Source organism: Crinia signifera, chromosome 4, assembly GCF_055691185.1.
Source record: "Crinia signifera chromosome 4, ASM5569118v1, whole genome shotgun sequence".
In the NCBI taxonomy this organism is placed as follows: domain Eukaryota; kingdom Metazoa; phylum Chordata; class Amphibia; order Anura; family Myobatrachidae; genus Crinia; species Crinia signifera.
The window spans coordinates 42,930,717-42,947,589 of NC_139220.1; the positions used below are offsets into that span (position 1 = coordinate 42,930,717).

Here is a 16,873-nt window from a genome sequence, read left to right on the forward strand (position 1 = left end):
CGCTCGCCACACTATTTTATTCTCAACTTCACGCCGACGTGGATAGTGGGGGTATGAAAAGGTCGTAGGACGCGTACCGCCGCCCCACGCGGGCTCGCTGCGCTCGCCACGCTTCGGGTTCACGTTGATCGTGGGGTGGCGTTAACAATTGTGGGGGCCATTTCACACTTCAGGGTGGCTATTTGGCCTCTGTGGGCCATTTAACATTGTTTCCTATGGAAAAATCGTGTCAATTGAGGCATTGAACAGTGAAATCGGGTCAATTGAGAAATTTAACATTGTTCCCTATGGGAAATCGCGGGCATCGCGTCGGTCGCGTCGCACCCGATTTTTTAGTGCATTCAATGCCCGCGATGACCGCGATGGGCGCCGTGCTAGGTAAAGAGTACCGCGTATCCTATAGTAACCAATATTTCTCACATTGGGCCTTATTTTGGTTCACTCTTTCTGACAAAATCCTTCTTAGATGGACAAAACCATGTGCACTGCAGGGGAGCATATGCAAAATGTGCAGAGAGAGTTAGATTTGGGTGGGGTTTTACTTCAAAGTGAGATCTATATTGAAGTGTAAAAATAAAGCAGCCAGTATTTTCCCTGCACAGAAACAAAATTACTCACCCAAATCTAATTCTCTCTGCACATGTTACATCTGCCCCCCTGCAGTGCACATGGTTTTGTCCATCTAAGAAGGATTTTGTCAGAAAGAGTGAACCAAAATAAGGCCCATATTGTTATGAATATGTCATATATAACATGTGTCCATCCATAGTAACTGTGCCAACTGTTTTTTCTCATTTATTCTATATAAGCAGAGTAGACAATTTACCTAGCTAATAATGCTAAATAACAGGTAGGCAACCAAGAAGTTCTGTGCAGCATCCGTTCTATTTATGGGACAAATATATCATGTCTTGAAGAGAGATAAAATGGTGAAGTTCCCCAAAGCAGCTTCTAATAGTCATTTGTCTAGCAGTGTCTTTAAAACAATATTTCACCTTTTGAAATGTCCGGGCATACTACCAATGTGGTGTGTGCCAGTGGTGCATGCAGCTGTGCACATCACCTTTCAGGGCAACCCCCGCAGTGGTTGCTCCCCCCCACCCTCCCCCTGTCGATCCCCTCCACTCCGGCGAACGTACACTTGAGTTTCCTTGCCACCATTAGCTACAATGAGTATGCGCAAGCGGCAGTCCCTGCTCAGGAAAGTTCTGGGCTGCTCGAGAGTTGGAGTCCCCCTGAACATTCCGGAGCCTTCCGCCTGGTCACTGCTGTTAATGGCGGCGGGAGGAATAGGAACATTCCTATACACATCCCATAACACCCTCCTTGCCCCCTTTCTTCATATAACACATTACCTTCTTCATATTTGCTGGTCGTGGTCCCTTCTGGTAGCCACATTGTGGGAGCTGGGCAGGAGGAGGTTAGCTGCGGCGGGCGGCTGTCAGCTGGATTTGTTCACCATCCTGCAGCCTGTGCAGGCCCTGCGCAGGCTGTACCATTACAGACAGGTCAGAAGTCAGCCGTCACAGCCCGCACTGGGACGGCGGTTGTGACGGCTGTAACTGGGCTGGGAGAGCGGGCAGGCAGGCGGGAGGGGTTGGGGGCAGCCGTCGGTTTTAGGGGGGGTGGCGCCGCGCCGCGCCACTGAACTTTAATAGTAAAAAAAAAAAAAAAGCACACAGAAATGATAGCCGCCTCTGTGGCTAGGGGTTCCTCCTTAATCAGCACGCCAGCGCTACCCGAAACCGCACCTCCGGGTAGCGCTGGCAGCACTGACAGACACTAGAGGTATGGTAAGACCTCTAGTGTCTGTCTCCTCCAAGTCGGCGGCCATTTTTGGAGGGTTGCCTTACAGAAGGCTGAATGCGGGTGGACCCGGAGGCGGAGGCGACGACAAGATGCATTGGGCACAGCGGCAGACGGCCCAGCCCCAGCAGGTAGATACCGGCCCGGGGGACATTTGGCACCCTGCCCCCCGGACCAGCCCGCCCCTGGTCCCGAGTCACTGAATATAAATGTTTAGAGGTACAGATGGACCAGCTCTCAGTGGAGCTGCTCCTGGTGGTAGATTCGCCAATAGCCTCCCCGCGCCAGCCGCTCTGCCTTCCGGCAGAAGGGGGCACACGCGCACATGCACGATACGCTCGCACGCCAAATTCTGTTGGAGCCCTCCGCCGACTCCCTGCTGCCCCCACTACCTGCTCGCCACCCTGAAGTGGAGACGGGCAGGGGAGCCGCTCCACGCCACCTTGCTGACAGGGATGCACGAGCATGTGAGACGCTCGCGCGTCCCCATCAGATAGAGCTCCAGTCCACCAGCCCGCACCTGCTCAGGACATCTGGCGGACAGGCGCTCCATCTGTATGCATTAAGACAAAATACAGCATGTCCATGCCAAAAACATTGATGTCCAAGAACTGATTTCTTTAGTAATTGCTGTCTGGTAATGTCAAGAAATATAAATTTGTTTATATGTAATGTGGCCTCTGGACTGTATGTATTCCTCAGATCCTGGGCGGGATGTTATAACATCCGCGGCCCCCCTTCGCCGGACATCGCATTTTTAATAACGGCATATGCTATAACATATGCCGTTATTCATGCAAGGGACAGCTCTTGCGATAAGAGCTGTCCCTTGCGATGCGGTGCCGGCACTGGACTTCCGGGTCTGTGACCCGGGAGTCCATCTGCGCATGCGCAGACCCCGGCGCCGGCCGCAGGGCACGCTGGGAGGGATCCGTGACGGATCCCTCAAACAGCGCTGCGGTAAGAAGCCCATAGGCTTCTGCAGGGATTCGCCAGCTTTAGCTGGCGATTCCCTCCGCAGCGCTGACACTGCGGAGGCGCCATATAGCATATAGAAATGCGGTAGAAACCCCGAAAACGGGGTTTTTACCGCATTTCTGCTATATAGCATCCCGCCCTCTCTGTGCTGAGGTAGTAAACTGGCAGCAGAAGCAAGATGGCAGCAGAAGCAAGATGGCCGCTTCTCATATTATAAATGTTATTAATAGAAATATAACAAACAGTAAGGTTTCCTGTCTGTAATGAATTATGTCCATGTTTTGCCTTACGTACTGTAATATAACTAGTGAAAAAGCACTGTGACATTATGCTGCAATATTAACCCATTCATCACAATGACCTGTAATGTTACCTTATATGGGAAATATAATCTTTTTTTTACACAACAGTTTTATTTGAATTTATATTACAAATGTGAGCGACGCTGGCATTTTTAGCGGCTATCTTGCACATTTCTCACAGGGATGTTGCCACTAAAAGGGTTAAATATCCTTCAGGGAAATTTGTTAAGCACACTATATAAAAGTTGCAGCACAATAATATTATATTCCAACTGGCTCCGCCACCAGCACACATTAACAAATATTTAACATACATGCCCGCCAATCTGACTGCTGCTCACATTATGGAAATGTTCCTATTCTGGTTTTCCTACTTATTCTACTGCAGTTACTACATTCTTGGCTGTTAGAGCAAGCAATATTATATTAACGAGTGTCATTCATATTGGGTCCAGCTGCCTGGAAATATTTAGCATAGTTGCCACAAAAAAGGAGTTTTGAGGTTTATAAACAATGGATTTTATAAACTGAAACGAACAAATGTTGCTTGTACTGATTCTAATTAGTGCCAAAATTACAGTTTAATTTTGCTTTTTTGTGGGATCGGGGTTGGACAGATCCAATCAACAGCTCTGGTAAACAACCCACCCTGGGCAAAATGTGTGCAAAATCCAACGTTAAGAAAAAAATTGCTCAAATGGGACAAGCTACAAGTGGTAACTGTACCAACAGCCATTGTGGGCAGTACAGTAGGGGGCATTGAGTTAGTAGTGTCACTGTTGTAGATTCTTAGGGCAGTATTCAATCTGTGCCACTATTTCTGCTGGCATAAATAGCGGCACCTTTTCAATGCTGCCCTTTCCAACAGCATTGATAGGAAAAGGAAAAATAAAAGTAGCGCTACTACACCAATGAACATGTAAAATATACCATTTAATAACATATAAAACAATTTAAAACACTTCAATTAAAGTGAGGAGGATCCGTTCCTATGTACTCCGCCAATGATGTACACATAAACTCCAATGTTCCAAATCAAACTCTGGATAGATGAAGTAGCACACTCCCCATATGAGGGTGGTAGAATTTTATGGTTACCACAGTGATTGTCACTTGGAGATTATGTTCCTAATTGGATTGCATTGCAGCATGAGATTCTCCAAACATGGGTGATGTGGTCCAGAGATGGTAAGGAGGGTGGAAGGGTGGCAAGAAAATCACTGAGGGCGGCTGGTCCGGATCCAAAAGATGGTATGATAAAAGTGCTGGGTGAAGTGTCCAGGGTATGCTCCTGATGCGTTTCCCTGCATCTAAGTGCAGCTTTGTCATTCCTTTGACAAAGCTGCACTTAGATGCAGGGAAAATAAACCACCCTCATATGGGGACTGTGTTATTTCATCTATCCAGAGTTTGATTTGGAACATTGGAGTTTATGTGGACATCATTGGCGGTGTTCATAGGAACGGAATTTTTTAAGTCAAATCTGAATTGTCAGAAACGGCCACGATTTGTTGAATTTGTGGCCGGATTTGCTGTGAATCCGAATGTCGGGAATGTCCCAACAGTCGGATTCGGGATTAAATACCCCTCTTAAAAGTATAGCAATGACACTAGTCGATTTGTGGATGCAGGGTTGGGAGGGTGACTATGGCTGGGGAGGCAGGGTTGGGAGGGAGACTGTGGTGGCAGGGCTGGGAGGGTGACTGTGGCTGGGGAGGCAGGGCTGGGAGGGTGACTGTGGCTGGGGAGGCAGGGCTGGGGAGGCAGGGCTGGGAGGGTGACTGTGGCTGTGGAGGCAGGGCTGGGGGGTGACTGTGGCTGGGAAGGCAGGGCTGGGAGGGTGACTGTGGCTGGGGAGGCAGAGCTGGGAGGGTGACTGTGGCTGGGGAGGCAGGGCTGGGAGGGTGACTGTGGCTGGGGAGGCAGGGCTGGGAGGGTGACTGGGTAGGCAGGACTAGGAGGGTGACTGTGGCTGGGGAGGCAGGTCTGGGTGGGTGACTGTGACTGGGGAGACAGGGCTGGGAAGGCAGGGTTTGGAGGGTGACTGTGACTGGGGAGACAGGGCTGGGAGGGTGACTGTGGCTGGGGAGGCAGGGCTGGTGGGTGACTGTGGCTGGGGAGGCAGGGCTGGGAGGGTGACTGGGGAGGCAGGGCTGGGAGGGTGACTGTGGCTAGGGCGGCAGGGCTGGAAGGGTGACTGTGGTTGGGGAGGCAGGGCTGGAAGGGTGACTGTGGCTGGGGAGGCAGGGCTAGGAGGGTGACCGTGGAGGCAGGGCTGGGAGGGTGACTGTGGCTGGGGAGGCAGGGCTGGGAGGGTGACTGTGACTGGGGAGGCAGGGCTGGGAAGGTAGGGTTTGTGGGATGACTGTGACTGGCGAGACAAGGCTGGGAGGGTGACTGTGGCAGCAGGGCTGGGAGGGTGCCTGTGGCTGGGGAGACAGGGCTGGGAGGGGGACTGTGGCAGGGGAGGCAGGACTGGGAGGGTGACTGTGGCTTGGGAGACAGGGCTGGGAGGGTGACTGTGGCTGGGGAGGCAGGACTGGGAGGGTGACTGTGGCTGGGGAGGCAGGACTGGAAGGGTGACTGTGGCTGGGGAGGCATGGCTTGGAGGGTGCCTGTGGTGGCAGGGCTGGGAGGGTGACTGGGGAGGCAGGACTGGGAGGGTGACTGTGGCTGGGGAGGCAGGGTTGGGAGGATGACTGGGCTGGGGAGGCAGGGCTGGGAGGGGGACTGTAGCTGGGGAGGCAGGACTGGGAGGGTGACTGTGACTGGGGAGGCAGGGATGGGAAGGCAGGGTTTGTGGGATGACTGTGACTGGCGAGACAAGGCTGGGAGGGTGACTGTGGCAGCAGGGCTGGGAGGGTGCCTGTGGCTGGGGAGGCAGGGCTTGGAGGGTGCCTGTGGTGGCAGGGCTGGGAGGGTGACTGGGGAGGCAGGGCTGGGAGGGTGCCTGTGGTTGGGGAGGCAGGGCTGGGAGGGTGACTGGGCTGGGGAGGCAGGGCTTGGAGGAGGACTGTGGCTGGGGAGACAGGGCTGGGAGGGTGACTGTGGTTTGGGAGACAGGGCTGGGAGGGTGCCTGTGGTTGGGGAGGCAGGGCTGGGAGGGTGACTGGGCTGGGGAGGCAGGGCTTGGAGGAGGACTGTGGCTGGGGAGACAGGGCTGGGAGGGTGACTGTGGTTTGGGAGACAGGGCTGGGAGGGTGCCTGTGGTTGGGGAGGCAGGGCTGGGAGGGTGACTGGGCTGGGGAGGCAGGGCTTGGATTAGGCTTTCCAATTCTGAGTACCCCCCATCTCTCAATTTGAAATACCCACAGCACTTACGAGTGGAGTGGAAGTGAGCGTTATGTGTGGTTGCCTGGGTGATTCTGTTGTGCGCTCTTACAGGGAAAGAATTCAGTTAACAACGGTTATTTATAACTAATTTTTATTAAGCATAATGAGGTTAATGAATTCAGCCCATGCTAATGCAATCTTCCTCCCTAGAGGAGCTTGGAATACAGAGTCAAAGCAATATTACTTCATTCACGTCAGGTAGCAAATTAAAGCAACTGTTCCTGAGGGTTTTAGAAGTATAAATATAATAATATACTTATACATGGGATCTATCACCAAAAAGAAAAACATAATTGTTTTTAATCTAATTAGAAATCAGATTAAAAGTAATAAAGAGATGACCATGTTAAAGGAAAAGTCACATATTTGCAGTGTGAATTTTTTTTTTCCTAATTTGCAAATTGTTACTGTATTGGTATTACAGTATGCAGTATAATGGGCGCAGGGTGTGTGGTAGACACGGGCCCCTGGGTCCCACATTGCACCCATGTATTATATTTAACCTCACTGGAGTACCGTATCAGCAGTGGCGGCACTGCTGTACTAATCACCAGCAAAATTGCGCTGCAACCATATACTGGAGATTTGCACATGCAGAGTAGAAAAATTAGAGGCATCATGGCACCCATGCCGTGCTATCGGCGACCTGCATGCCACCATTGTCTACTTTACTGCACCGCTGGAGAGAGAGGAAGGGGCCCGAAAGGAGAATGCACAAGGGCCCCCTTCTATCTTAAACCTCCCTGACAGAACTGCTACGAAACATTTCCAGAACTGCTGCATTAATCTGTTTTGCAATGGTATTCGTCAGCCAGGATCTAGCAATAAGTTCCTAATTACACACAAAGGGCAAAGACCCAGTTTCAACTTTGATGGTGCTGAGTCTGAGCCATTTTCGGTAGACTGAGCACACGCTCCAAGGTACCTTTGTGATGCCGCTTGCAGTGATGAATCAGTCGGACAGTGATCGCCAGGAAGAGGCTGTTTGTGAGAGGGGACAGGAAGTGGCTACAAAAATACAGGCATGTGCCTTGGTGTGTGAGTGAAATCTTGTACTCCAGTCCTAAAACATGGCACCAATGTCACAGCTCCCGTAGCCATGAAGACACTGAGGAAGTCAGTGTATCTCACTTCTGTGTCAGGGTTGAGATGGAGTACATAGTTGCAAGGTGGATGAATGCACATCTGTACAGTACATGCGCCCTGCACCCACCCCATAAACGGCGGTCAAGCAAACATAACTAATCACCCCAGGGGGTGGGTGCGTCACACTGCATCGGCTCAAAAGTTGATGCTCAGTGCGTTTGGTTGCAAAAAAGGGCATGGACAGCGGGTACCACCACTAGGTCCATCACCCGCTGCTCCGCCTACTGGCCCTGCATCTGTATATAAACATGCCTAACTCTATAACCTCACTTCCCTATGCCCATTAGAAAAACATCAACACACACATTTCTACACTTAACCTGTGATCTCAACAATATAGTTCACCTGGTGTCACGGGTGATATCAGTGTTTACATTCTCAGTAGCTGACATCTCTCAGTCACTTCCCAATCATCTAAACTAGTTAGATCGCTTAGAAAATGCCCTTAAATTGCCCCATGTGTAGGCCCCATTACACTTCCCCTAACCTTCCATATGTTTCACCGTGTCACTCAGCATATCTGCTCTTAGGAACACTATTATTTCGGCTTTATAACTAGCGCAGTTTGATCTCAGTCTCTTTTCTATGTTACCAGTGCTCCGCTTTTATACATTCACAAAAACATTTAGCTATCATGGTACTTGTTTCCTAGCACGGCACCCACGATATTCAGTCATATGGCATTGTATTCAATTTAAAATTGTATACCATTGTATATGGCATACAATGGCATACAATGCAATGCGATTTTAAATTGTATAAGCATCCCAATGGGTTTTTTCAATGTTAAATGGTCCCCCTATATGATTTTTTTATTGTATAAGCACCTTAATAGGTGCTTACAATGTTAAATGCACCCCCACGCCACTGCCACTATCAACGCCAACCCGAAGCATGGCGAGCGCAGCGAGCCCGCGAGGGGCGGCGGTACGCGTCCTCCGACCTTTTCATACCCCCACTATCCACGTCGGCGTGGAGTTGATTTTATATAGTGTGGCGACCGCAGCGAGCCCCACGAGGGGACGCGCATTACTTCACCTGTATTCCGCGTCCCCTCGCGGGGCACGCTGCGCTCACCACGCTTCGGGCTCGGTGGCTCACTGCACTATATAAAATCAACTCCATGCAGACGTAGATAGTGGGGGTATGAAAAGGTTGGAGGACGCGTACCGCTTTGGGTTGGCGTTGATAGTAGGGTGGCATGGGGGTGCTTTTAACATTGTAAGCACCTATTACGGTGCTTATACAAATATTTATCTTATAGGGGGCCCATTTAACATTGAAAACACCATTAGGGTGCTTATACAATTTAAAATCGTATACCATTGTATATGCCATACAATAGCATACAATTCCATGGTATACAATTTAAAATTGTATAACATCGGCTAACATCGCATCGCATCCCATCCCATCGTATGCCTTATGGTATGTGATGCGATGGGCTCCGTGCTAGGAAACAAGTAGCCAATATCATTTATACAGTACCAATGCTGCACAAACCTTTTAACTGAATCTGCAAAGTAAACATAGGTTGTGGATAAAAAGGGACACTTACTAACTTGCGTGGGTTTACTCCGGTTTCCTCCAACAATCCAAAAATATACTGGTAGGCTAATTGGCTCCAAACAAAATTAACCCTAGAATGTCTGTGTGTGCGTGTACATGTGGTAGGGAATATAGATTGAAAACTCCACTGGGGCAGGGACTGATGTGAATGTTCAAATATTCTCTGTAAAGCGCTGCGGAATATGTGTGCGCTATATAAGAAATTTAATCAATAATAAATAAAATGTCAAGCTTTCAGCACATACAGTATATGATTTATGTTTATAGTGATCAGCCCCATCTAGTGGTCCAACTGTGAACATCACAGCCCACCATAGCAAGGTTCTCAGGATATTCTGCATAATCCGGCGGAGGCATCAATTTTCTACTTCTCTCCTGGTGCCAGCCAGACATCACACATGCTCACCCACAGCATAGAGTCTGATAGTAAGAGATACTGGCCTTTAAATCTGACATCATAGACCTGCTGAAAGCTATGTATGCAGCTGCTGCCGATCCTTTGCACATTAAGTAATGTCTGCATACTTTGTTCATGTCTATAGGTTTGCATTGCCTTCTGCATCCTATCTTCACACATTGGGCCTTATTCTAGTTCACTCTTTCTGACAAAATCCTTCTTAGATGGACACAACCATGTGCATTTCAGGGGGGTAGATGTAAAATGTGCAGATAGATTTAGATTTGGGTGAGTTATTTTGTTTCTGTGCAGGGTAAATACTGGCTGCTTTATTTTTACACTGCAATATAGATCAGACTTTGAAGTCAAACCCCACCCTAATCTAATTCTCTCTGCACAAGTTACATCTGCCCCACCTGCAGTGCACATGGTTTTGTCCATCTAAGAAGGTTTTTGTCAGAAAGAGTGAACTAGAATAAGGCCCATTGTAACATTGTGATTGCATTTCATTATTTGTATTTTTCCAGTTTCCTCTATTGCATAATTAACATCATTTTTCAGATCATCACTTCTAAATTGGATATTTGAAAAGTATATATGGTTGTGGTGTCTTCATTTGGTTAAAAGAAACACTATAATGAAGGCAGAACAGGTTTATAACAGACACATACCCCATGGTCAGAAGTGGAGAGTATTTTTGTAATGCCTCCATTTGAGCTGCTGGGTGTATTTTACATAGTACAGTACGATAACAACTTACCACACTACTCTGTGCTTAGCTCAGGCGTAGGAGGTAGAGGTTAGTTATGGAGTGAATGGGAGAGCACTACTGTACACTACCTTAAGCAAAGCAAAAACATATTTTTAAAGTATTTTTTTTTTTGTAGTTTTGTGCTATGTTGATCTATTTTCCATTTGGTTAAAACTACAAATACCTTAAGTCCATGGTAGGAACGGACACAGAGCATTGATATCTCATAACAATTGATAGTTTCCTCCAGATGGTAAGTTAGTTTTATCATAAATGGTTGAGTTCCGTTCTTGGGTTTAACCTAGAATGGTTTCGACTTGATGGTTAAAAACCAGTGGTCATTGATAGGTAACCTGTACACTTTATAGTCATCCCTAGTCCATGGACAATAGGACTGAAGGCTCTGGACCTCAAAAAATGAAAACAAAAATAGTACATAAGCTTGTTTCCCCAAAAAATATTCTTAAACAGACTTGATCTCATGTAGATTGCACAAAGTGTTCTACTTATCCAGGGAACAGCGAGACCAGTCATGAGGCCAACAGCTGACAGGTGGATCTCCAGCTACTGTGGAACTACTACAAGTCTCAACACTGTACTAGACCTTGTAGTTCCGTGCCATACAGGAAGACATAAACTGAAAAAAAAATCTATTCAATATTAATTAAACAACCCATACTCACTAGAGGTTTCTTAACTTTGGTTCCAGTATTAGACAAGGCCATCACTGTATGTATGTTGTTCACTGTTTTGTACAATATTTTTTACCATATACTGTACTTCCACCCCACTGTTTGCTATTCCTGCGTACTTCCACCCCACCATTTTGTTATGCCTGTGAGCAGTTTCTTCATACGGTACAGAGTATAACATACTAATACATGTGCGAAAGTTTTTCCATGTACGTGTTGGCTAATTAGATCGTCGTACCTCCCCCAGTGTAATGGTGCGCCCATCGTAGTTCGGTCACCTGGTGGATTGGATAAAAAAATGCATGGACCGGATAGTCATCTGAACCATACTCCTTGCATTTGTAGGCTGCAACCACCCATTTTCTGTCATCTCTTCTAGGTGTAACTAATTCCACCCAGGGCAATCCTACACACAGTATTGCACTCAAGACAACTGCCTCACCAGGTACCTTTTTTGGGTGGAATGGACAACCCATGGAAGTTAATATTCAAAATGTCTGCATCCCTGTCATTATTCTTACTGTTCTTTCTATTTTTTTGTTCTTCTTAACTATTTCTGTGTAACTTGGACTTGCTGTAGTTTTATAGCCTGGTCCTTGACTCTCCACTTTATGATCAATTGCAGCGTGTCTCCAAACCTTAGGCCATGATGGCGGAGTTAAATACATAGACCTTCATTTATTTTTGGTCTCCAGAAAAATGGCTGCTGTTTGTACGACTCAAGTCCTGTGCAAACTCTCCTTTGAGTTGTAAAGTTGTAAAAGACTGAAAACAATGCAAAACATATTTATACAGGAGCCCAAATAAATATAATTTCATGCTCTTTGTGTCGTTTTTATTTTATATAGGTTTTTTTTTTTTTACATTTGAAATGACAGATTCCCTTCAGTTTGTTTTTCAGCATCCATTCTAGCAACACTTAACAGAACATATATGACTAGTTTTTCTCTTAAAAATGAATGACAAACATATCAGACACCACTTTCTAAAGAACCAGACGTCTGTCTTCAGCGTGTAATCAGATCTGACTGTTACCCATTGAACAATATTTACATACAATGTTTGTCAAATACTTCAGACAATATATTAGGACAGACCAGATGTCGACAAATCATCTATACAGAAAATCATTGTCAAGTTATCATGCTCCAAAAAAAACAAAAAAACACATTTTAATATACTCATTATAAATAGTTTTGACGTTAGGCAGTTATTTGTGATTTTTGGATAGTCAACAAAAGTGTTTAAAGCATTACAGAATAGTGTTCTATCTGTCATCAGAACCAGTTCTATCATTGAACACACAAGGCACGTGCCCATAGGTCACCGTAACCATGGAAACCCAAATTATTCTAGTTATGCCCTTAATAAGTCATTTTACCTATAAAACTTCAGACTTAATATAGTTACGTTTGCAAACGCCAAGCCTTGGAAAACGGCTAGCGGAACTCAGTACCTACTGTAGAGGCACCTGCAATACAAATCTGGCACTGCTGGTCAAAGCTATACAACAGCTTTGTATATGATAGTGTGACTCGATTTCCCGAAAGCCATAGACATCAAACAGCATCACACATTAATATTTGGACAATGTTCCAAAAAAAATGACATTGCATCGTCTACGGCGTCTACAGTACTAGTCATCAACATTTTACCGGAACCTGACCTTTATGGACAATGCCCTGTTTCCTTCAATATGGAAAAATATGTTATTCTATTAATATCAGCCAAAAGTTTCACAAAAGTTTTTTTTTTTCTTGATCTATTTTTACATTTAATTGGTCATGCAAATTGATTGCTAAGCAAAAATAGCCCGGGAGAATGTGGCACTCAACAAATCTGTGTTTTGGGGTTTTTTTCGGCACGCACTAAAGTAATTTTTGACACATATAACGAAACATACATGTAAAGACATCGTCATTTTTTTTTGTCGTCTGAGAGGTCTTCTTACAATAACAGATAAAACAAGAGGTAATGCATTATAGTTAAATGAAAACGGTGATCTTCGTGGCTTCGGTAACCACATACTGCCAGGCACTGGTTATGTCAGCAATGCAGTAACAATAATGACCTTATTTTACAAGAATAGAGGAAAATGAAAACCTTTTGCACCATTTTTACTATGCGATGTAAAATCTAACACCTACAATCAATATAACATATTCACAGTGAAACTGAATTTTGTGGATATTCTTCTACATCACAAATGGAGCGAATAACTGCGGAATTCTTGGCAAAATTATATACGATAACACCATGCAAATCTGAGTTTGCTTAATTTGTTCAACATAACTACAGACATGCCAATTTTCTAGCTTTTTTTAAACTTTTTTTTTCTTTACCTAGGAGAATAAACAAAGACAGTATACACCTGTTTTTGCAATCTGTTCCGTCCTGGGAAAAGGCAGCAATCTGAATAAAAGGAGATTTTTTTGTTGTTTTTGTTTTAGACTTGCAGAGTTCACAGAAATAAAAGTCCTTGGTCAAAGAGGAAATAAGAAAAAGTCACTGGTCGTATATATTACAACTTTTTTTGAGAAATGAAAAGTTTTTGCTACGAAAAGTTATGGATTGTTTTTTGTTTGTGATTTTTGTTTCCTACAATGTCTTCCCAATTTTTTTTTTTTTTTTAGAAATCTTTAAAAAGTCTCATATTTAAAAAGCCTCCAACTTAAGTCCATCGGACGGTACGGTCAACAATGATTATTTGATTGTTGTTTTTTTTTTAATAGTTCCATATTGATAATCAGACTTATATTTTTTTCTCTCCTTCTTCATGAACATAGGAGAAAATAAAAACTTTCATAAATGTTCAGAAAAAAATATATAATTTTTAAATAGGGAATTTAGATTAACATCTAAGAACATACTTTAAATATATATATACTGTATATATCTTTTGTTATATAATTTCTTGTTAAGTGAGTATTTCCTCACTTCATAGTTGACACCATCGTGTTTGTTTTTGGGAAAATGTAGAATAATCCACTTTTTTTCAGGTAACCGTCTTTTTTAACAAAAATAAGAATTATATTTTGTGTTTCTTTTCCGAGCTGAGAAGATCCAAAGTCTTTGCCTTAAGCCATTGGCAAAATAGGAAATCCGGTTGAGTTAAAAGCTGTAATCTTCATTTAAGCCTTTGCGAGTAAACACTGCACACTGTCCACCAGACCAGCGACTGACTCTATACTATAGATCCTTTGGAAGAAGATAAATGAATAGACTGTACCCGTATAGCCAACGTCCTTTGTAATTCCCCTAGAACATCCTGGCCTGTTGTGTCGCAGTTCTTATCATACAAAAGTTGCTTAAAGGCTTCGTTTTCAATAAGAAGCATCATGTTTTTCAAGAAGTATCCTTCACAGTACGATGACAGCTCTGGCACACCAAGAAACTGCAGACAAAGATTTATGATACAAACCGGATTAGTTCTAAGAATATGACTAAAAGTTACTTTACAATTACATAAATATATATAGGCAGGTTCTCCCCCCCCCCCCCCATGGGGGCAGGTTCCACCCCCACACACTGAGGCAGGTTCCCCCACTGGTACCTGGGTTTTGCGGGGATCGGGGTAGTGCGGTCAATGCGGCGCTGGATCCCTGCAGCAGATGGGAAGTCAGCGGCAAGGTCCCTGCGGCGGATGGGAACTACTAGTTCCCATCCGCCGAAGTAACCCCGCCGCTGACTCCATCCACCGCAGGAACCCAGCCACTGACTTCACATCCCTGCATGCACCCCTGCACGCCCCGTGTTGCCCGACCCCGCTGCCTGCCACCCTGCACCTCTGCAGCAGTGGGGTGGTGGGTGTGGGGGCCCCGTAATGTGTGGGGGCCCCGGGGCGACCACCCCTGTCGCTCCATGGGTAATCCGCCACTGATATATAAATGGATGTATGTGTGTATGTTCTAGCATAAGGCTGGAATGCCTGGAGCAATTTACATCAAACTTGGTACACATATGATTTACAATCTGGAAAAAAATACTGTGGCAGTAAGACACCCCTAGCACCCGTGGGCATCCCGAGGGCCCTAAAAGGGGTCCGGCCACGACATAAAATGGGTTAGGAAAGCAAGATATGGCAAAGTTGCATAACATAGAGGGTGTAGAGTACATTGATTGGGTTCACGGCCGTTTAGACCCTCAATCCTAATCCACATCTCCATTATTTTCACTGCTTGAAACCATTTGTAAAATCTGAGAGGGGGTTTAAGCCATTAGCCATCCCCTGCTAATGTGTTAGCTTTAAATAAAATCTTCTGCTTAATTAGAAACATATTACAGCACTTCCTAGAACTGATATATTGATGTAAAACTCATTAGAATGCTGCAGTCCCATTAGACGTATCGCCTGTATATTGGGGCCTTATTCTAGTTCACTCTTTCTGACAAAATCCTTCTTAGATGGTCAAAACCATGTGCACTGCAGGGGGGCAGATGTAAAATGTGCAGAGAGAATTAAATTTGGGTGAGTTATTTTGTTTATGTGCAGGGAAAATACTGACTGCTTTATTTTTACACTGCAATATAGATCTCACTTTGAAGTAAAACCCCACCCAAATCAAATTCTCTCTGCACAAATAACATCTGCCCCACCTGCAGTGCACATGGTTTTGTCCATCTAAGAAGGATTTTGTCAGAAAGAGTGAACTAGAATAAGGCCCATGGTGTTGTGCACAATGCACAACTAAAAATGGAATGGATGAGTCGCTCATTATCATTTCAATTACCCACCCAAAATCAGAATAACTGCCCTTAAGGTGCATACACACTGTACAATATACTCTATGAGCGATATTACATTACGATATACACTGAACGATATTGATAACGATACATACTATCACATTCACTAATACACCTTATTACATACACCAAACACATACTGCAAATAATAGTATAGAAGACATGTTCTATATAAAACAGACATTGGGCTTTATTCAGACCTGTTCGCTATACCTCCACTTGCATGCGACAGAAGGGGAGAGAAATCATTCGATGGTTTCTGACCATCAAATGATTTCTCTCCCCTCTGGTAATAAAAATCAGTGTAAATGGACATTTATTTCCGCCACAGATCGCCGAAAAGGGGGGCAGGCGCTGACGTCATGTGACATAACGTCATTTCATGAGGACGTCCATAAAATATGTTAGGCGTTCCCCGCCCCGGTCCTCCCCTGCCTGTGCGGATGCCGGCGTTCCCCTGCAGCCGCCCCGGTCCTCCCCTGCCTGTGCGGATGCCGGCGTTCCCCTGCAGCCGCCTCGGTCCTCCCCTGCCTGTGCAGATGCCGGCGTTCCCCTGCAGCCGCCCTGGTCCTCCCCTGCCTGTGCGGATGCCAGCGTTCCCCTGCAGCCGCCCCGGTCCTCCCCTGCCTGTGCGGATGCCGGTGTTCCCCTGCAGCCGCCCCGGTCCTCCCCTGCCTGTGCGGATGCCGGCGTTCCCCTGAAGCCGCCCCGGTCCTCCCCTGCCTGTGCGGATGCCGGCGTTCCCCGGCAGCCGCCCTGGTCCTCCCCTGCCTGTGCGGATGCCGGCGTTCCCCTGCAGCCGCCCCGGTCCTCCCCTGCCTGTGCGGATGCCGGCGTTCCCCTGCAGCCGCCCCGGTCCTCCCCTGCCTGTGCAGATGCCGGCGTTCCCCTGCAGCCGCCCTGGTCCTCCCCTGCCTGTGCGGATGCCGGCGTTCCCCTGCAGCCGCCCCGGTCCTCCCCTGCCTGTGCGGATGCCGGTGTTCCCCTGCAGCCGCCCCGGTCCTCCCCTGCCTGTGCGGATGCCGGCGTTCCCCTGAAGCCGCCCCGGTCCTCCCCTGCCTGTGCGGATGCCGGCGTTCCCCGGCAGCCGCCCAGGTCCTCCCCTGCCTGTGCGGATGCCGGCGTTACCCGGCAGCCGCCCCGGTCCTTCCCT

The 16,873-nt window shown here is 46.6% G+C and overlaps 1 protein-coding gene across 2 annotated transcripts in view; it reads right to left on the reverse strand.

Moving 5' to 3' along the window:
* Positions 1-11,778: 11,778 nt before the first annotated feature.
* Positions 11,779-16,873, reverse strand: part of ABTB3 (ankyrin repeat and BTB domain containing 3) — a 215,700-nt gene continuing 210,605 nt past the window's right edge. For both annotated transcript variants that reach the window (XM_083181648.1, XM_083181647.1), the window contains one exon: positions 11,779-14,368. In XM_083181648.1, coding sequence (XP_083037774.1) covers positions 14,159-14,368 — 210 coding nt within the window. In that variant the 3' untranslated portion in view covers positions 11,779-14,158. The remainder of the gene's footprint in view (positions 14,369-16,873) is intronic.